The sequence below is a fragment of the Scardinius erythrophthalmus genome, assembly GCF_964197995.2.
Source record: "Scardinius erythrophthalmus genome assembly, chromosome: 11".
In the NCBI taxonomy this organism is placed as follows: Eukaryota; Metazoa; Chordata; class Actinopteri; order Cypriniformes; family Leuciscidae; genus Scardinius; species Scardinius erythrophthalmus.
Window position 1 is genome coordinate 13,064,936 of NC_138231.1, and position 21,644 is coordinate 13,086,579.

General features: G+C 48.4%; 1 protein-coding gene across 1 annotated transcript; it reads right to left on the minus strand.

The window, feature by feature from the left end:
* Positions 1–341: 341 nt before the first annotated feature.
* Positions 342–20,571, minus strand: ntmt2 (N-terminal Xaa-Pro-Lys N-methyltransferase). Its single transcript, XM_081378095.1, has 4 exons — positions 20,100–20,571; positions 4,087–4,259; positions 2,592–2,844; positions 342–1,114 (listed from the first exon to the last, which is right to left on the minus strand). The coding sequence occupies exons 1-4, from the start codon at positions 20,272–20,274 to the stop codon at positions 858–860; spliced, it is 858 nt and encodes a 285-aa protein (XP_081234221.1). The 5' UTR covers positions 20,275–20,571; the 3' UTR covers positions 342–857.
* Between the last annotated feature and the right edge of the window lie 1,073 nt (positions 20,572–21,644).

Sequence of the window (21,644 nt, forward strand, 5' to 3'; positions counted from 1 at the left end):
TTCATGGTTTGGGGAATACAATGAAGTTTTGAACATGTTGACATTATTTATCCTTCTTTCTTTAAATATAATATTTGCTTTCATAGACACCGAGAGCATGGAAATATCCAACGAATACTCATTATCTTATCTTCTGCATTGTAAGCAAGACCCTAGTGCTATAAGTTGTTTTATATTTTGCTCATTTCACATGTAAAAATAATGAAGGCTTTGTCGTTTAAAGGAAATAAGTCTCCCATAATATAAGGATTTGGGAGATATCATGACATATCTGAATGTGGTTCGGTTACTCATATTTTATTGTTATATGTTTTAATAAAAGAAATGTCATTGTAAAATATATATATTTTTTATTTATTACTCAGAATGATTAACATTTCTGTACTCTAAATCACAAAAAAATACATAGACAAAAGCATTATTTTTTGTAAAAAAAATTAAAAAAAATAATTTTACTTTACTACAGTAAATTTATAAAAATGCAAAGACAATTATATACACCTATCTGTTCCATTTCCACAAAAATGGAAATTATATTTTACAAAATCTTCACTAAAGATTTCTGTCAATGGCAAAATAAAACAAACACTATATATGTTATGGGTAAACATATAATATGAGTAGAAACTACACTGTACAATGACAGCAGTCTGAAAACGGCAAAAGCTACTGGAAAAATAAAACGTCGGGAGGGAAAACAGATGTTCAAAAACTGAAATTACTACACTCTGACATGTTAGTTGGTAAATGGGATAAAACATACTATGTATTTATAATATATAGCTACCAATGTCCCTAAGTGCATGTACGACACATCCATCTGAAAACACTGTCTGCTTCTAACCCATGTCTTTCATTTATTGCATGGCGATCATCCATACAGGTACGATGGCCTCAGGAAAGCCTTCTTGCTTTTCCACGTCCAGTATGGAGAGGCCTGCTTTCTGAATGATGCTCTTCATGATGTCCAGGTGGCGAATGATGCTGCTGTCAATCGGGTCCAGCTTGCAGCCCTGCCGTGCCATGTTATCCTTAATGATAATCACACCATTGGGCCTCAAGCTCTCCTTAGCACGCATTAAAAATTCCATCAGGTCCTTATCAGTAAGATGACCTGAAAAATGTAAAATGGCTCATGAATAACAGAGTGTGTACATTTCAAATGTCCACAACAGGCACTGTTCATGCAAAAGCAACAGCAGTAGATTGTCCAGATTATTCCAATGTAAGTGACTTTGAACGTGGCATTGTTGCTGGTGCCAGACGGGCTGGTCTGAATATTTCAGAAATGGCTGATATTCTGGCATTTTCACACACAACCATCTCTAGGGTTTACAGAGAATGGTCTGAAAAAGAGAAAATATCGAGTAAGCGGCAGTTCTGTGGGCGAAAATACCTTGTTGCTGCCAGAGGTCAGAGGAGAATGTCAAGACTGGTTTGAGCTGATTGGAAAGGCAGCATTAACTCAAATAACCACTCGTTACAACCGAGTTAAGCAGATGGACCTACAGCAGCAGAAGAACACACCGGTGCCACTATCAGAACAGGAAACGGAGGCTACAATTCCCATTGGCTTACCAAAATTGGACAATAGAAGACCGGAATAACATTGCCTGGTCTGATGAGTCTCGATTTCTGCTGTGATGGATATGTTCTTGGCACTCTTGGCCCATAAGTGACAACTGAGCAACGTTTAAATGCCATGAGTTAAATGAGTATTGCTGCTGACCATGTCCATCCCTTTATGACCACAGTGTACACATCTTCTGATGGCTACTTCCAGCAGGATAACACGCCATCTCACAAAGCTCAAATCATCTCAAATTGGTTTCTTGAACAATGAGTTCACTGAACTCAAATGGCCTTCACAGTCACGAGATCTCAATCCAATAGAGCACCTTTGGGATGTGGTGGAACGGGAGACTAAGATTATGGATGTGCAGCCGACAGATCTGCAGCAACTGCGTGATGCTATCATGTCAATATGGACCAAAATCTCTGAGGAATGATTTCAGCACCTTCTTGAATCTTTGCCATGAAGAATTAAGGCAGTTCTGAAGGCAAAAGGGCGCCCAACCTGGTACTAGCAAGGTGTACCTACTAAAGTGGCCAGTGAGTGTATATGCCACATCTGTCAATTTTTTATTTATTTTTTTAAATCTGGACAGCTGTTGCTTATATATAATACATTTATTTATTACTTTTTCTTTTTGAATGGTCATTTGAGTCATATGCTTAATCACTAGGCTACAGTTCCTGGTATATAATAATACATGTTGATTGTGAGTTGCTTCAGTTAGGTCTTAAAAAAAAATCTGTCATCACAAGGAGTTCATTCACTATCTCAAGTCTTTATATGGTTTTAAGCAGTTTCATATTAATATCTCGGTCACCCATGTCAAATATACACATAGGCTGCAGTCAGGGAGATGAAACTGTATACTGCAACAAAAGACCCTGACCAGCATACAGCTGCTCGCATTACAGAAAATGGAAAAGGATAGCCTGCAACTACTAAAATAAGATGTAGGCGGTACTGCGAAATATACAGCATGATAAAACAAATTAATGGTCACAAGCAACACACTCACAGGCAACCCACTGCATCCAGATGACATCGTATCTCTTTGTAGCTGGGATGAATTCCTGCAGATTGTAAAGGTAGTAGGCCTCCACCCGGTCTGCGTCATCTCCAAGGTAACACTCATGAGCATGGAGGATGAAATCTTCCATCATGTCAAGCATCTCCATGGACTCAAACACAGGAAACAGAACTCCTTTAGAAACTCTCCCAATTCCACAGCCACAGTCTAGTGCTCGCTTGGTGCCAGCCTTTCCTGGACCCTATAAGGGACCATTAAAAAAACATTTTACTTTTTGATGTTCAAAAATAATAATGAGTGCTATAACACAAGAAATTAAAGAAATCTAAAGACTTCCAGTCCAGGTTCATGGTCAAAGTTTTAGCACAACAGCTGAACACTATTTATGAAGCTAATGCTATTTGTCAACTTGGATGTGTTAATTAAAGTCTGCGTGAACCGGAAGTTGCAAACGACTTTTCTGCAGTGTTGTGACGTATTTCCCAGTGAAACGGAATATTGAACAGAGTGCAGGGTTTTACTCTAGCGCTCCTCCTCTTCATCTCTGCTCATAGCAGACTAACGGTTTGAGAGGAGTGGTTAAGCGTTTCCCAACCCAAGCCGCCACACCTACATCATCAGAGAAGGAACGCCATTCCAGACCGGAAGTAACTTTTCAGACTTTGATTAAAGATTACGACGGCAAACAATTTTTTTCTGTGTATTAACTTGCACAGATTAATTTTTCACCACAAGACTAGTAATATGCGCTAACAAAGTAAATAGGGTCAATTTTGATTTCAGTTGGACTTTAACCACATGTTCAAAAAGTAAAGGTGTGTGCTCTTTTGATCTTTATGTCTTGCTAACTTAAAGAGAATGTGTGAGCACACTACAAAGGCAATATGCAATTGAAAAGAATTGCCTGCTGTCATACACTATAAAAAGTGATCAGTTGAATTAACTTAAAAAAGGAGACCTGCCTTAAAATTAAGTAAATAAACTCCATACGTAATTGAAAAAATTAAGTTATGTGTAATTGTTAAGTTCACATAACTTACATTTTTTCAGTACGCATGAAGTTTATTTACTTAATAATTTTAAGGCAAAAGTTTTTCTCACTTTTTTTAAGTTAAGTCAACTGATCAGTTTTTATGGTGTAGGCTGTGTCTGATATTTATAAATTGATGAACTACATTCAACTGATTAACAGATTTTTTTACTTTTGGACACAACCACAATAGACTTGAACCAGGAATGACTAATACATTTCACAAGTAACTACAAAGAAATGGCAAGTAACACATTCAATTAATCATGACATTTTCAAGTAGGAAAACGGAAAAGGTTTCTTGTAAAATGTACTCCAATTATCCTTGTTTTACTTACACTTACAAAACATTTTTTTACAGTGTATTTCAGTATTCTTCTTGTATATACAGCCGCTTTTAAGTACACTGAATAATAAACATTAAGTATCAATGAGAAAGGCAAAATTTCATACCACAAATTTCTTCAGGAACTGTCTTGAGCCTTCAAGGTCAATCTCAGATATCTCCAAAAAATCTCCCATCATGCCCTCTTCTGACGCCGGGACGTCCTTGTAGAAGTTCTGTGCCCTGTAGTAAAACTGCTTCTCCCCTTTAATGTACTCACAAGTCACTGCATAGAGTTTCACTGTAAGGCAACAAACATATAGACAGTCACTTAGTAAAAAATGCACAACTGTTCTCAGTTTATTGTGAAAATTTGTAACATTTACAAGCTAGAGAGAAAAATTGGGCATTAATTTAGTTAGTCGAAATCGAATATAATAATATTAATATTCAATATTAATATAATGTTGACATTTAAAGGTCATCTGTGCATGGGGTCAAAGCATCTCAAGGGAAAGTGTACAGTTATAAAAAGAAGTTTCAATGCAGTTGTGTCTTCTCATTCACTTCTCACAACACCATTTAGAAATAATTAGTGCTTTGAAAGGTACCGGTTATTAATAGCATTAAGAATGTTTTCATTCAGTTTATGGCGTAACATCGGAAATTCCAAGTTGCCCGTATTGATACTGTTGATATTGACTGTTGTTCTACATACAAGGAATGCTTTGTCGTTGGCACATTTAGGGGTTTAGATGGTTTGAAGCAATTCAACATGCAAATCTCTGTCAGCATCAGTCTAATGCCACATTATTAAGTTCAGCTGGAACATCTGCTCCCTCAATGGCTGGTCACTTAAAGGACAGAGCAGTCATTAAGTCGATACATGCTTGGAAAGTTCGAGTCAAACATCAGATCACCAGATGATTAGCGGGAAGACCTTGCTGAAGTGTTATAAGTGAGAGAACTGGCAGAGTGAATGGATTGTGATCCTGAATTTGTGAGCAGAGTTTGTCATGTGAACCACAAGTTTAGTAGTCCAAAGTTGGAAATAGTAACACTGGGCAATGTTTCCTTGTGGACTATTTTATTTTGGTCCTGTATATTTTTTCTTGGTCCTCTATATATACCTTAATCTGCTTTACGTTATTGGTCAAGAGGCAACAAAACAACCCACTAATTTCAGCTATCAAGTCCAAAACAGACATTAATACTCATTTTTCTTTTAAGCTCTCACAAAATACTTTCTGAGTTAATTTTAACAGGTCCTTTAAAAGTATGAATGACTGTCTTTCCTTTTGGTCAAAAAGCTGATCTCATATGAACTACATATGTATTAAAAGTAGTGCTGGGCAAAGATTAATCGCGATTAATCGCATCCCAAATAAAAGTTTGTGTTTGCATAATATATGTGTGTACTGTGTATAATTATTTTGTATATATAAATACACACATATGCATGTATTTATTTAAGAAATATTTGCATGTATATACTGTATATATTTATACATAATTTATATTATATATAAATATAAATAATTTATAAATAAATAAATAAAAATTCTTAAATATATACATGCATATGTGTGTATTTATAAATACAAAATAATTATACACAGTACACACACATATATTATGCAAACACAAACTTTTATTTTGGATGCGATTAATCGCGATTAATCTTTGCCCAGCACTAAAAGCTTAATTTAGTTATATAAAAGCTATTTTAATTTGTAAAATTAATAATCTGTTCGCATTGAGATTGGCATTGATTAATAATTTCCACTTGCATTAATGCAGCTTTGCTGAAAGTTGGGATTTATAGTTCCCATCATGCTTTGCATGGGCCAGGGAAAACAAACATTGAATAATTGTTATTTTAAGTTTCTTCCTTATGCTTACTGAAACAATACAAATGGTTAAAAAAAAGTTACTTTTAGCATGATAACAGCAAGCTCTAGCTAGTATATTCAGTTGGGTTACTGTTTATACAGTTCAAAGTATATAAAGTATATCAGTTTTTAAATAAAATAAAACCATGAACCATGTTTATTTTCACCTCAAATATCCCATTGTTCCTTTACATGTAATTTAATATCAACTATCAAGTATATTTGAGTGTTTATCTGAAGATTACTTTACCTGTGTGGTCATTCATTTATTAACCTGTGCTGTCTCATATATCTGTTTTCATGACTTAAGAGAAGCTCATCGCTAACAATACAAAAATTGGATGTGTCTGTTGAAAGAAATCTGGCCTCTCAATCTAACCAACAACTCACAGTAACACTGACAGACGTGTTTCCACAGTTTACACTACCCACCTGATTAAATAAATATGTGAACCAGTGAAAACACAAGCTCACATTCATCAGACAAAACAAAAAAACTAAATTGTTTATGAACTCCAAATCATTGTATAATATTCACAGTTGCTTAAAGGCGAACATTTGTTCTCTTACGAGAGGTTCTCTCGTATTGCGTAAGTAGCTTACGCATCGGGAAAGTCTTCTTTCTTCGAGATCTGAAGCCAAAAAATTATCCTTAATTTTGTATTCATTGTCAACGCAGTGCAGCAGCCGACAGACCTAGGCAGGCTGTATAAGCGTGCTCATTGGCTGCTCGGCTGCAACTGCTTAAGCCTATCGGTGAGCGCTATGAACGCGGCAACCAATGAGGGCGCTTCGCGCCCTCCGCGCCCTTCTAACCGTCAGAATGGGCGTGGCCAGCGTGTATATATTCAGCGCTCACAGGCTAAAATTCTGATTTTTCTTGTCTTCAGCGACGCTCTTCGCATCGCTGGATCTTGAGAGCCGCCGCCGTTGAAACCAGCGACCAGCAAGCTTAGGACAGCGCCTGAGGAAGCCGGCCGTCTTCGCCGCCTGCAGCCATCCGTGCCTGCTACGCTATCCGGCGACATATCCTTTACATTATTACTGTTTCTGTGTGTACTCTAAAAGAGCACGAGGCGTTTTTGTAAAAACGCCTCGTTTTTGCGGCTCGTGCCTCGCCCCGCTCAGCTACGGAGACCGCCACCTCTCTGCGCTCTCCGCCTGGGCCGCGGGCACGCCGCCACCGCACTCTCCGAGTGCGAAGAGCTTTCAATGTCGACCCTGCGGGCTCGACTTGAAGCTTTCGACCAAGCTGTCGCTCCGCCTGTCCCTGCCGGGCCGCGCAATAAGAAGCGCCGCTCGCAGCGACCACCGGAGACTGTTGTGACTGAGGAGCTCGCCGGAACCTCTCCCTCGAGCTCTCTCTCGCCCTCTCCCTCCCGGCCGCTCAACCGCCGGCTCTGCCCGCGCCGCCGCCGCGTCAGGAGATGAGGTGAATGTGATAGATACCCGTACTCTCCCTCTGTTCGAGCCGTGCAATACGCCGCTCACAAGAGATGGCAGAAGCGGACGGTCTCGGAGCGAGTTTCCTCTCCCTCTGTTCGAGCCGCGCAAACTGAGCCGCTCACGAGGGATGGCAGAAGCGGACGGTCTCGGAGCGAGTTTCCTCTCCCTCTGTTCGAGCCGCGCAAACTGAGCCGCTCACGAGGGATGGCAGGAGCGGACGGTCTCGGAGCGAGTTTCCTCTCCCTCTGTTCGAGCCGTGCAATACGCCGCTCACGAGGGATGGCAGGAGCGGACGGTCTCGGAGCGAGTTTCCTCTCCCTCTGTTCGAGCCGCGCAAACTGCGCCGCTCACAAGGGATGGCAGGAGCGGACGGTCTGAGCTTTCTTTACGTTACAAGAAAGCTACTCCGTCCTCGCGCGTCACTGGTGAAAGGGGAACAGAGTGTTTTCGTCCCGCCGTGGCCTGGACTATAACCTCCATTCTCACACATTTCTCAGTCCCCTCTTAAGTTCAGGCGACTGGAATTGTTACTATTGCAGTATACGAGCCTGTTATAAATACACGCTCGCCTGCAAGCAAACGCTGTCACAAGACATGATGACGCTAACCGCGTACTAATGTATTCTCCCCTGTGGCTCAGTGGCGGAATCCTAGACTGTCAAGCTAGAGACCCGGGTTCGATCCCCGCTCTCGCGGCAGTTAAAGTTTATGCTGTTCGCTTCTCCGAGCTCGCGGCCAGTTTTTCTTACATACAGAAAACAAGCCCGCTCTCTCCCTCGTTGGGCCGTGCAGATTGCGCCGTTCAAGGGATGACAAAGCGGACGGTCACGAGCAGCGTTCAGCGTGCGCGCCTCACTCACCGGCGAAAAGAGAAGAGAGTGTGTTAGTCTCGCTACGGCTGGACAACCGCCAATCCTCACACATTTCTCAGTCCCCTCTTAAGTTCAGGCGACTGGAAATATTACTATTGCAGTAAACGAGCCTGTTTTAAACACACGCTCGCCTGCAAACGAACGCCGACGCGACACAAGAGGTCGCTTTTTATATGCTCGCGCTAACTGAAAGCCTATGTGATTCCCCTGTGGCTCAGTGGCAGAATCATACGCTTTCATGCGAGAGACCCGCGTTCGATCCCAGCTCTCGGGGAAAATAAAATTTATGCTGCTTGCTTCTCCGAGCTCGCGGCCAGTCTTTCTTACTTACAGAAAGCGAACCCGCCCCTCGCACCACACCTTCTCAGAGTGCTCGAGTATTTTTTGAGCGTCTAAACACGAGAGAAGAAAAGACGGTTAAATCCCGCAGCCCTGCGGCTGGACCACCGTCGAAGCTTAACGCTCTGTCAGTCCCCGTTGCCACGGCTACTGCAGCTGTTTAACCCGCAGTCAACGAGCCGGTATCTACTCGCTCGCCTGCGCGCATCCGCCGTTCTCACGGCAACCCAGAAAATGTCAAAAGAGCATAATGTCTGGTTGCACGGCTGACGCCGTATGTGTTTCTAGTACAGTGAATGTGCCCACGTTCTGTGCTCACCCCTGTACACAAGCACTATACATCCCGTGTCTCTCACAGAGCCCACTCTCATGAAGCAGGCAAAAGCCGCTTTAGTGTTAAAAGTAGGTCACGTGTCCACTTCTCCGTGCCCACACCTACTCACTGCCCGCTCTGTCACACGGCCTTGCACGACCGGTCATGTTTTAAATGTGAGTCCTGTGCCCGCCCTCGAGCGCTCACACATACATTTTCGCGCCTCACACTATATGTTCCCCGTCCAAAGCCACCGGGACACTGTGTGTAAAACGGCCAGCTATCGCTACGTGCGATCCGCCGTATCTAACCACCAAGAGCGCGCGCGCCGCGCCCGCCCCTGAATGTAACTCCTGTGCCCGCCCTCGAGCGCTCACACATACTAACGATACTCGGTTACTCACGTAACCTCGGTTCTCTCTAGAGAGGGAACGAGTATTGCGTAAGCTTGCTTACGCTGCGGGAAAGTCTTCTTTTCTCGAGATACTGAAGCCAAAAATTATCCTTAATTTCATTTTTTGTCAACGCAGTGCAGCTGCGGGCAGCCGAGCTAGAGCGGCATACTGCGCGCTCATTGGCTGCCGCGCGGCAACTGCTTAAGCCTACCAGTGAGCCTGGCGTGACGTCACGCCCAATGAGGGCGCGCGCGCCCTAGCGCGTCACAGCCCGCCAGAATGGGCGGCGTCAGAGCATATATAAGGAAGGCTCGTAGGCTATATTCTCTGTTTTCTGTCGAATGAAGCGACACGAGCTACAGGCTTCAAGCACGGCAGGGAACGCAATACTCGTTCCCTCTCTAGAGAGAACCGAGGTTACGTGAGTAACCGAGTATCGTTCTCTTACGAGAGGTTCTCTCGTATTGCGTAAGCTTGCTTACGCTGCGGGAACCCCTTGTCCACGCCGTGCGAGCCTAACAATCACATATGACTCTATGAAGAGCATAGAGGTGAAAAACAGGTGGCCAGCGGTGCGGGCCAACACATGTTCATAAGCACATCTAGGGAACGCAAGAACGGCAAGGCCGGTCTATGTATACTGACCCTGAGCGTGCAGCTCAACAGACAAGCTAGTCAATAGTACAACCTGCGCATATGGGCAGGACATGAACACGACTAGACTGACAGAAGTTTTGCCTGCAGAGCGGGAACTTCCAGGTTATAAAACCTAACAAAAGTGGAGGGGGACGCCCAGCCCGCCGCCATACAAATGTCATGAATGGAAATCCCGCTGGACCATGCCCACGATGAGGCCATGCCTCTGGTGGAATGAGCCCGTATGCCCAACGGACATTGCAGGTCTTTTGACGCATATGCTGCCGCAATAGCGTCCACTATCCATCTGGATAGCGTCTGTTTCGAGGCGGCGCGACCCTTAGCGCGCCCTCCAAACGAAACGAAAAGCTGCTCTGAGAGCCTGAAGGCTGCAGAGCGCGTGACATAACACCTTAACGCCCTGACCGGGCAAAGGCGGTTGACACCCTCCTCACTGCCGGATGACGGCAGGGCCGATAGGGTAATGACTTGAGCCCTAAAGGGAGTACCTAACACTTTGGGGACATAGCCGTGCTTCGGTTTGAGAATGGCTAACGAGTCGTTAGGTCCAAACTCGAGGCACGACGCGCTGACAGACAGCGCATGCAAATCGCCCACTCGTTTGACTGAAGCCAGAGCTAGCAGAAAAACGGTTTTAAGCGTCAAGTATTTCAACTCCACAGAGTCCAAAGGCTCGAACGGATGCACTTTCAGGGACTCTAGGACCAGGAACAGGTCCCAAATAGGGACTGACGGGGGCCGGGGAGGGTTCATCCTCCTGGCCCCTCGCAGAAAACGGGTGATGAGTTCATCCCTGCCCAGTGAGCGGCCGCGCGCCGAATCGGCGAACGCTGCTATGGCCGCGACGTAAACCTTGAGCGTGGAGGGGGACCTGCCCGCGTCCAACATCTCTTGGAGAAAGTTCAATACCTGTGGGACTCCACAGGACTGAGCATTAGAACCCATTTCCACACACCATTTGTTAAACACTGACCATTTAGACGCATAGAGCCGCCTCGTCGAGGGGGCTCTGGACTGCGCGATCGTGTTAATTACCCCTTCTGGCAGATCAACGAATATCCGTTGATTTCCCACGCATGCAGAGACCAGTGCTCTGGATGGGGATGCAGAATCGATCCTCGAGCTTGAGAGAGAAGATCTCTCCTCACCGGGATCGGCCATGGGGCTGTGTCTGTCAGCCTCATTAGCTCGGGAAACCATGGTTGGTTTTCCCAGCGCGGGGCTATGAGGAGCGCTGCGCAGTTCGTCTCCCTGATCCTCGCTAGCACTTGAGGCAGCATCGAGATCGGGGGGAACGCATACAGCGGAACGCTGGGCCATGTCTGGGCCAGCGCGTCCTCGTGTTTCGAGAAAAACCTCTGGCACTGAGCGTTCTCGCTCGCGGCGAAGAGGTCGATCTCCGCTTTGCCAAAGCGATGCCAAAGCGCTTGGACCGTCTGGCGGTGTAGAGACCATTCCCCTGGGGGAACGTTGTCCCTGGACAGTCTGTCCGGGCCGTCGTTGAGGCGACCGGGTACATGAGCTGCCCTTAGGGAGCGCAGCGGGCCCTGAGCCCAGGATAGGAGGCGCTCTGTGAGAGCGCGCAGGGCTCTGGATCTGATTCCGCCCTGGCGGTTCACGTAAGACACTACTGACATGTTGTCCGAGCGGACTAGCACATGGTGTCCCCGTAGGAGTGGTAGAAAGTGCTTCAGCGCTTTCTCGACCGCCAGCATCTCTAGACAGTTTATGTGAAGGCTTTTCTCCGTATTCGACCACCGGCCGCAAATCGGACTGCCCTCGTGAGTCGCTCCCCAACCCATGTTGGACGCATCTGTCGAGACCACTTTGCGGTGTGCGATGACCCCCATCGACACTCCCCGCTGAAACCATTCGGCCGCCAGCCAGGGCTGCAGGGCTGAGACGCAGCGCTGAGTCACTCTGACTGGTGCACGGCCCGAAATCCATGCTTTGCGGGACACTTCCGACTTTAGCCAGCACTGAAGCGGGCGCATTCGAAGTAAACCCAGCTGCAGGACCGCTGCGGCTGACGCCATATGGCCCAAAAGCCTCTGAAAGGTTTTTAGGGGAAAAACTTTTCCCACCTGAACGGAAGCGGCGAGGTGCCGAACACGGCGCGCGCGCTGTGTTGACAGTCTGGCCGTCATCGCCGCCGAATCCAGATCTATACCCAGGAAAGTGATAGACTGGCTGGGGGTTAGAGAGCTCTTGTCCCAGTTCACGGAAAGACCCAGGCTTTCCAAATGACCGAGAAGCGCTTTCTTGTGAGAAACTAGTTCCTCTGTTGACTGCGCTATAATGAGCCAATCGTCCAGATAGTTCAGAATTCGCATCCCTTTCGATCTCAGGGGTGCGAGGGCCGCGTCCATGCACTTCGTAAAAGTACGGGGTGCCAGGGACAAGCCGAACGGCAGGACGGTGTACTGATATGCCTGACCGTCGAAGGCGAATCTCAAGAATGGCCTGTGACGGGGAATAATCCGAATCTGAAAATACGCGTCTTTCAGATCGAGAGAAATGAACCAGTCCCCCGGGCGAATCTGCGCGAGGATTTGACCGGTCGTGAGCATTTTGAACGGTCGTTTCACGAGCGCTTTGTTCAAATATCTCAGATCTAGTATAGGTCTGAGCGCTCCGCCCTTCTTGGGTACGAGGAAATAGCGGCTGTATAAGCCTGCCTCGGCAGCCAGAGGGTGAACCCGTTCTATGGCACCTTTGTGCAGTAAATTCGCTATCTCTGTGTGAAGCAGATGGGCTGCATCTGCTTTCACTTGTGTCTCGACCCGGGCGCGAAAACGCGGGGGGCGGCGAGCGAATTGAAGCGAATAGCCCTTTATCACTGTGTTTAATACCCAATCCGACATTCCCGGAATAGCTTTCCATGCATTCGCACTCATAGCTAGGGGTCGGATAGCCTCCGGGTCCCGCCCGCCGCACAGCGCGGGACGGGGAGCCTGTGGCGGTATGTGCGCGAGTCGCGCAGTGACAGTGAGGGGAGACGGGGGCTCGCTGATAGCGGCAGCCGGCTGAATGACGCTGTGAGAGAGCGTTTTGAGCAACGGCTCGCGGCGCGGGAGCGGGGCGGGCTCGTGAGTGTGTACATGAGAGCGTGCGTGCTGTATAGCGGGCACAGGACTCTTTATTAACGCACAGCCGGCGGTGGAGTGCTTTCGTCCCCGAATGTGTGAGGCAGAGCGGGCACTGTGTAGGTGTGAGCACTGGGTTGTGGGCACGCGACCTACAGCTAACACTCGAGCGGCCGTAGCGCGCTTTATGTGAGTGCACTCTGTGGGGTACACAGGGGGGATTGTGCTTGTGTGTAGTGATGAGCACTGGGGTGTGGGCATGTTTACTACACTCATAGCACTGACGGCGTGAGCCGGATGACCAGATTTTACACTCTTTATTCGATTTATCTGGGTCGCCGTAAAAACGGCGTTTGTGTGCAGGCGAGAGAGTTGAGAAACTGGCTCGTTGGCTGCGGTGGACACTACTGCAGTAGCCTTTATCAAGGGGACTGGCAGAGGGATACAGGTTAGCTTCGACGGCGGTCCGGCCGCGGCGGGACTCAACCGTCTTTTCCTCCTTGCGAGTGCTAGGAGGATTTCGCAGGCTCGGTTTTCAGCGAAACTCTAGGCCGGGGACCCCGCGGGGGTGGCGGCCTGTGTTGGCTGGTGGAGCGGGACCTGGGTCGGCCGCGCTGACGCTGCTGCGATGCTGGAGGTCGGGAGGGGCGCCGCGTGGGGCTGCGTGCAGGAGGCTGAGTTTTAGACCGGCCTGCAGCGGAGCTCGAGCGGCGGGGCAGGAAGAGGTTCATGGCCTGTGACGCCTTCTGAACTTCCGAGAAGCTGTCCACGAGGCCACTTACCGCGGGGCCGAAGAGGCCGGCGGGTGAAAGCGGGGCGTTGAGAAAGACGGACCGCTCTTGCTCTCCCATGTCGGCTAGCGTTAGCCAGAGGTGGCGCTCAATGACAGTCAGCGAAGCCATAGATCGTCCGATCGCTTGGGCTGCTGTTTTCGTTGTGCGAAGAGAGAGATCCGTCGCACTGCGCAGGTCGGTCAAAGCGGATTTATCAAGTTTTCCCTCGTCGAGCTGGCTGAGGAGGTCGGCTTGAAAAACTTGTAAAACCGCCATTGTGTGCAGGGCTGAGGCGGCTTGCCCAGCGGCGGAGAAAGCGCGGCTGGCAAACGCCGAAGTAGTCCTGCAGGCCTTGGACGGGAGGGCAGTCTTTGAGCGCCATCTCGCGGATGGGGGGCAAAGATGCGCTGCAACCGCTGGTTCGACCGGTGGGATCCGGTCATATCCTTTCTCCTTGGCTCCGTCTACGCGAGAGAGAGTAGATGAGGCCGGAGAACGGAGTCTGGCCGAAACTGGAGCGTCCCAGGATTTGGTAAGCTCCTCGTGAAGCTCCGGCAGAAAAGGCGCTGGCCTGGACACTGGAGCTCGTCGACTGGCGGGCAAGAAGCACCCGTCGAGTCTGTTGGGCGGAGTCACCGCTGGCGGGGACCATTCGAGGCCCAGGTGTTCGACTGCTGCCGTGAGGAGGCGGAGAAGCTCGGCGTCCACACTGGCGTGAGTCCTGCTGGACGCTCTGGTGGAGGAGGCGGAGCGGACAGAACCGGACCATTCCTCGCTGTCCGACGCCATTAGTGAGCACGTGTCCAGTAGCGCGTCATCATCCGCTTCATCCCCTGAGGCGACGGCATCGAGGGCGTGAGCCGTCGGCTGCGCGTCGGGAAGCGGGGGCGGAGAAGGAGAGAGCGAGGCTCGCGGGAGAGGCTCCGGCGAGGCCTTGGCTCGAGTCTCGGGCTCCGGTGGTCGCTGCGAGCGGCGTTTCTTCTTACGCGGCCCGAGGACAGTTGGAGCAGGTTCCGCGAAGAGGGCGAGTCGAGCCCGCAGGGTCGACATCGGCAGCTCTTCACAGAAAGCGCAGCCGCCCGTGGAAAGCGCGACGGCTGCGTGGTCCCGGCCCAGGCAGAGAGCGCAGAGAAGATGGCGGTCTCCGTCGCTGAGCGCGGAGCGGCATGAGCCGCACGTGGTGCGAGGCATTTGCAACAACGCCTCTGCTCTTTTAGAAAGTGCTGCGGAAGCAAGAACACACACAAAAGAGCTTGCAAAGGATATTCGCCGGATAGCTGAGCTGGCACGGCAGGCTGAAGGCGGCGAAGATCGTCCGGCTTCCTCAGGCTGACCTAAGCTGGCTCGTTAGCTGGGCCTTGAAGGACAACGGCGACGGCTTCCTCTCCGAGATCAGCGATGCGAGTGCTTCGCTGAAAAGACAGAAATCAGAGAATATAGCCTACGAGCCTTCCTTATATATGCTCTGACGCCGCCCATTCTGGCGGGCTGTGACGCGCTAGGGCGCGCGCGCCCTCATTGGGCGTGACGTCACGCCAGGCTCACTGGTAGGCTTAAGCAGTTGCCGCGCGGCAGCCAATGAGCGCGCAGTATGCCGCTCTAGCTCGGCTGCCCGCAGCTGCACTGCGTTGACAAAAAATGAAATTAAGGATAATTTTTGGCTTCAGTATCTCGAGAAAAGAAGACTTTCCCGCAGCGTAAGCAAGCTTACGCAATACGAGAGAACCTCTCGTAAGAGAACGAACATTTTCGCCCCGACGCCGCCATCGCGCGTCGCGCCTCACACTTTATGTTCCCCGTCTAAAGCCACCGGGACACTGTGTGTAAAACGGCCAGCTATCGCTGCGTGCGATCTGCCGTATCTAAGCACCAAGAGCGCGCGCGCCGCGCCCGCCCCTCCGTTTCGAGCTCTCGAGCCCGCGATGCGCGGCGATCGGAGCCCGGAGGCCATTCTGCCCCTGGCTGCACACGCAAAAGCGTGGGAAACTATTCCAGGCGCATCAGAACGGGTGCTAAGCACAGTAAAACAGGGCTATACTCTGCAGTTCGCTCGCCGCCCTCCGCGCTTTCAAGCGCGTATCGAGACCAGAGTGAATGGGGAAGTAGCACATCTACTTCGAGCAGAAATACACTTCTGTGCAAAAGGGCTATGGAACCGGTTTCCCCTTCCATGAGCGAGTCGGGCTTTTACAGCCGTTATTTCCTCGTTCCCAAGAAGGACGGAGCACTCAGACCAATTTTGGATCTGAGACGTTTGAACGAGGCTCTTATGAGAAGACCGTTCAAAATGCTCACAACCAGACAAATTCTCGCGCAAATTCGCCCGAGGGACTGGTTTATATCTCTCGATCTAAAAGACGCGTGCTTTTCAGATCCTGATAATACCCCGTCACAGGCCATTCTTGAGATTCGCCTTCGACGGTCAGGTATATCAGTACACGGCCCGTCTGTCGACACAGCGCGCGCGCTGCATTCGACGCCTGGCCGCGTCTCTCCGGCCGGGCAGCACCGTACCTCTCAAAACATTTCAGAGGCTACTGGGTTGTATGGCCTCAGCCGCAGCAGTGCTTCGGCTGGGTCTTTTACGAATGCGCCCGCTACAATGCTGGCTGAATGCCCGAGTGCCTCACAGAGCATGGGCTTCCGGCGGTATTCGCATCAGAGTGACTCAGAGCTGCGTTTCAGCTCTGAAGCCCTGGTTAGCGGCCGACTGGTACCAGCGGGGAGTGACAATGGGAGCTATCTCACACCGCAAAATTATCTCGACGGACGCTTCCACCTCAGGCTGGGGCGCTCTGTTCGAGGGCAAACCGGCTTTTGGCCTATGGTCAGACCGGGAAAAATGCCTCCACATAAACTGTTTGGAGATGATAGCGGTCGAGAACGCGCTCAGGCGCTTCCTCCCATTCATACGGGATCACCATGTGCTAGTCCGCTCGGACAACATGTCCGTGGTATCCTATGTGAACCGACAGGGCGGTGTCAGATCCAGGAATCTGTGCAGGCTGACAGAACGCCTTCTCGTGTGGGCTTACCGCTCGCTGCGCTCGCTGAAAGCCGCGCACGTACCGGGCCACCTGAATGTCGGTCCAGACAGACTGTCCAGGGACAACATTCCCCCGGGAGAATGGTCTCTGCACCTCCAGACAGTCCAGTTTCTCTGGCGCCTATTCGGCAGAGCGGAAATCGACCTCTTTGCGTCGAAAGACAATGCTCAATGCCTGAAGTTTTATTTGAAGAGCGAAGACGCGCTGTCCCAGACATGGCCCAGCCTCCCGCTGTATGCTTTTCCTCCGATCTCCCTGTTGCCACAGGTCATTTAGAGGATCAGAGAAACGCACCACTCAGTGCTGCTTATAGCCCCGCGATGGGAAAACCAAACTTGGTACCCAGAGCTAGTGAGGCTGTCGCACTCACCCCCATGGCCGATCCCGGTGAGAAAGGATCTCCTCTCCCAAGCCGCTGGATCGATCTGGCATCCCCATCCAGAGCGCTGGTCGCTGCATGCATGGGTGATCAACGGATACCCGTTGACCTGTCAGAAGGGGTCGTGAACACGATCACGCAGTCTAGAGCCCCCTCCACGAGACGGCTCTACGCGTCTAAATGGTCGGTGTTTTCTAAATGGTGCGCTACTCAAAACCTGGATCCGCGCGCATGCGGGGTTCCGCGGGTGCTCTCCTTCTTGCAAGAGCTGTTGGAAAAGGGCAGATCCCCTTCCACGCTCAAAGTATATGTGGCCGCTATTACAGCGTTCGCTGAGACGACGCTCGGCCGGGCAATGGGAAGGAATGAGCTCATTATCCGCTTCCTCAGAGGAGCTAGACGGATGAACCCCCCGCGGCCCCCCTCGGTTCCCTCGTGGGATCTGTCCTTGGTCCTGGCGGCCCTAAAGGCTTTTCCCTTTGAACCGCTTGAATCCGCGGATCTAAAGTATCTGTCGCTTAAAACCGTTTTTCTGATAGCTCTGTCTTCAGTCAAACGAGTGGGTGATTTGCACGCGCTATCTGTTAGCCCTGCATGTCTCGAGTTCGGGCCGAATGACTCGAAAGTCATTCTCAGACCGAGGCACGGTTACATCCCCAAAGCGATTGGAACCCCGTTTAGGGCACAAGTTATTTCCCTCTCGGCTCTGCCAGCATCCGATGGTGGGGACAGTGATAACCTCCTATGCCCTGTCCGGGCGCTGAGAGTTTACATCACGCGCTCCGCCGCTTTCAGGCGTTCAGAGCAGCTCTTTGTTTCCTTCGGCGGACGCACCAAGGGTCTTGCCGCCTCGAAGCAGAGCTTGTCCAGGTGGATAGTGGACGCGATAGCAGCAGCTTATGCCTCCAAACACCTGCAGTGCCCTCTGGGCATCAGAGCCCATTCCACTAGAGGCATGGCCTCGTCGTGGGCCTGGTCCAGCGGAATTTCTATCCACGACATTTGTATGGCGGCGGGCTGGGCCTCCCCGTCTACATTCGTGAGGTTTTATAACCTGGAAGTTCCTGCCCTACAGGCAAAAATATTGTCAGTATAAGTGACATGTATGCTCTGCCCAGCTCCCGTGTGCAGACTACGTTCATATGCTGGCGCTATTCTGGTAACTACTCAGGGTGAAGTGTTTGACTCAGACCGGCTGATCCGTTCTGTTTCCTATTTCCCGTTACGCGTTGTTATCGGTGCTGGCCCGCGCTGCTGGCCGCCCGCATTATTCTCTGCCGCGTGGGAATTTTTCTCTTCATGTGAGACCGACTATGTCGTTTTCTCCTACCCTTATGAGTGCTTATGTACTGTTTGGGCTCGCTCCGCCGGCCCTACTGTTGTACTGCTATGTTTATAGACCGGCCGCGCCGCTCTATTTCATATGCTGCATGAAGTGCATGTACTACGCTGGCCCGTCTCTCGACCGGCCACATTTTCCAGCAGAGTGTTTTCCCCGGTTCCCCTGGGATTCATGGGCTGGATGCTCGGCGCACACGGCGTTGACAAAGGGTTCCCGATGCGTAAGCTACTTACGCAATACGAGAGAACCTCTCGTAAGAGAACGTACTCGGTTACTAACGTAACCTCGGTTCTCTCTAGAAGAGGGAACGAGTATTGCGTAACCTGCCGTGTCGCGCCACGAGCTTTTGCGCTTCAGACTGCGAAAACCAGAATTTTAGCCTGTGAGCGCTGAATATATACACGCTGGCCACGCCCATTCTGACGGTTAGAAGGGCGCGGAGGGCGCGAAGCGCCCTCATTGGTTGCCGCGTTCATAGCGCTCACCGATAGGCTTAAGCAGTTGCAGCCGAGCAGCCAATGAGCACGCTTATACAGCCTGCCTAGGTCTGTCGGCTGCTGCACTGCGTTGACAATGAATACAAAATTAAGGATAATTTTTTGGCTTCAGATCTCGAAGAAAGAAGACTTTCCCGATGCGTAAGCTACTTACGCAATACTCGTTCCCTCTTCTAGAGAGAACCGAGGTTACGTTAGTAACCGAGTACGTTTTTCTTAATGTTTCACCAACCTTAAAGGGATAGTTCACCCAAAAATAAAAAATCTGTCATCATTTACTCACCCTCAAGTTGTTCAAAAACTGTATGAATGTCTTTGTACAAAAGAAGATATTTTGAAGAATGTTTGTAACCAAACAGTTGTGGAGCACCATTGACTTCCATAGTATGGAAAAAATACTGGGCCCATTTACTTTTTGGTTACCAATACTCTTTAAAATATCTTATTTTGAGTTCAACAGAAGAAAGTCACTCATACAGGTTTGGAATAAATTGAGGGTGAGTAAATGATGACAGAATTTCTTATTTTTGGGTGAACTATCCCTTTAACACTTAACCACCATCTCCAAAGCCTGTAAAGTCAGCTGTCATTGCTGCTAACACAAAAACTAAGTCTGTTTTATATTCAGTGGAATGTAAAGAATGCAGCATGCATACACGTTTATGAAATTATGCTTAAAATAGTAACATGGATCTGTACATTGATTGCATGAATGAACAATGTGTAGGCCTATACTGTACAGTGAATATCGGTTAGATATTGAGGTTTAAGCAAAGCTGTTCACCAGTATCTGCTCAAATTATCATCACAGATATGTAAATGTAATTTTGATAGAGACATGCCACATAAATATTAATAGATGCAGATTGAAAAATCTTTGTACAGTGTGGCTTTGGGCTGACAAACTTCAAAGGGTCATAATTCACACAAAAATTTCGGTAGCACTTAATTTTACAGCCCTGTTCTGTATGTAAAAAAGCACTGGTACTAACCCTGATCCTATCCCTTAAACTAACCCATGTTACCTTATATTACCAGTACTTTCTTGAGTAACTTTACTGTAAGTATACGTACTGTAAAATAGTGTGACCAAAATTTCTTACCCAGAGGAATCATCTCCAGGAGGTACAGGTAGCTGGCAAAGAACTCCTTCCTCAGAGTATTGTGCAAGTGGAAAGACATACTGTGTTTGCACATCTCATCATCTGTTTTGGCCCAGCGGTCTCGAAAGGCTTGATGCGTCCCGCTAAACTCCTTGATGGAGGTGGAATCAGACATTCTGAATCTTCTGCAAAGTGACTCAACGTGTATGTGGAAACGTGCGACTCAATTGGTGTCTCTGGAAGAAGTGCTGAAGACACCACGGTGCTGCTATATTAGTAGGAAACCTCTGACAGAGGAGCTGTAACTGACCAGTTAAGCGTTCTTTTCTCGGCAGAGTGCTTAAAACTACCACATCTTATCAGATCATCTGCTTTAGGCCTGGGGTGGATGAATGAGAAAAGCGACTGGTAAGATTGCCTCAGAATAGGGGTGGTGCCTTCTCCAGTTCTCGAAGAAGCTCCTTCTCCTTAGTTCCACAGACACATCTAGAATGACAAATCAGTGCATACCAACACATGACCCAGAAGGTTGTGCATTCATTCACAGCTAGTGACAAGTGGCTTATGTAGTAGCTATTCTTAGCACTGCCTTCTCATGTTTGTATACACAGTATTGCTGACAAGTTTAAGGTGATGAGGAAAGATCAAAGACAGATCTAATCTGAACATGCTGTTGCTGCTTACAATCTGTATGAATCGACATTGTAACCATATGTTACAATAGCAACATAAAACTGAGAAAATGCAGTGTTTTTTAGTTATACATGCAAATCCTATGAGAAAGCAGAGACAGGGGGGGGGGGGGGAGCACCAGAGAGAAAAAAGATTAATAAGATATCAGGCCTCTCATGTTTAGTCATGTCAGCTCATGAGCCGTGTTATTCATATGATTTCAGTATGAAATTTGGATAAATTGCCATATCATCATCACCTTAGTGTACGATATTCAGTGAACCAAAACTGAATCAGGGTTTAAAGGGATAGTTCACCCAAAAATGAAAATTCTGTCATCATTTACTCTCCCTCAAGTTGTTCCAAACCTGTATGATTTCCTTTCTTCTGCTAAACACAAAAGAAGATATTTTAAAGAAGGTTGGTAATTAAACAGTTGCTGGTCCCCATTGACATCCATAGTATTTTTTTTTCCTACTATGGAAGTCAATGGGGTCCATCAGTCGTTTGGTTACCGACTTTCTTCAAAATAACTTATTTTGTGTTCAGCAGAAGAAAGAAAGTCATACAGGTTTGGAACAACTTGAGGGAGAGTAAATGATGACAGAATTTTCATTTTTGGGTGAACTATTCCTTTAAATTGGAAATGCTTACTCAATGCAATTAGTGTTTATAGATAATGTTGATCCTACAAAGTCAGTCCACAAAACCCGAACCAACATTGTCATATTTAGTTTGACTGCTTTTTAAGATTAATATTTTTATTAAAATGTACAGATCCAAATATTTAAAGTGTAATGAAATAAACACTTAAATGTCTATCATGGATGTTTTCTTTCTGGTTAGCCTATGACAAAATAGACCAACATACAG

Excerpts from the sequence above, each read along its gene's own strand:
- ntmt2 (XM_081378095.1), bottom strand. The coding sequence starts at position 20,274 with ATGTCTGATTCCACCTCCATCAAGGAGTTTAGCGGGACGCATCAAGCC. Across the intron at positions 4,260-20,099 it reads CCTGGAGATGATTCCTCTGG|TGAAACTCTATGCAGTGACT; the intron begins GTAAGAAATTTT and ends GTTGCCTTACAG. Across the intron at positions 2,845-4,086 it reads AGTTCCTGAAGAAATTTGTG|GGTCCAGGAAAGGCTGGCAC; the intron begins GTATGAAATTTT and ends GGTCCCTTATAG.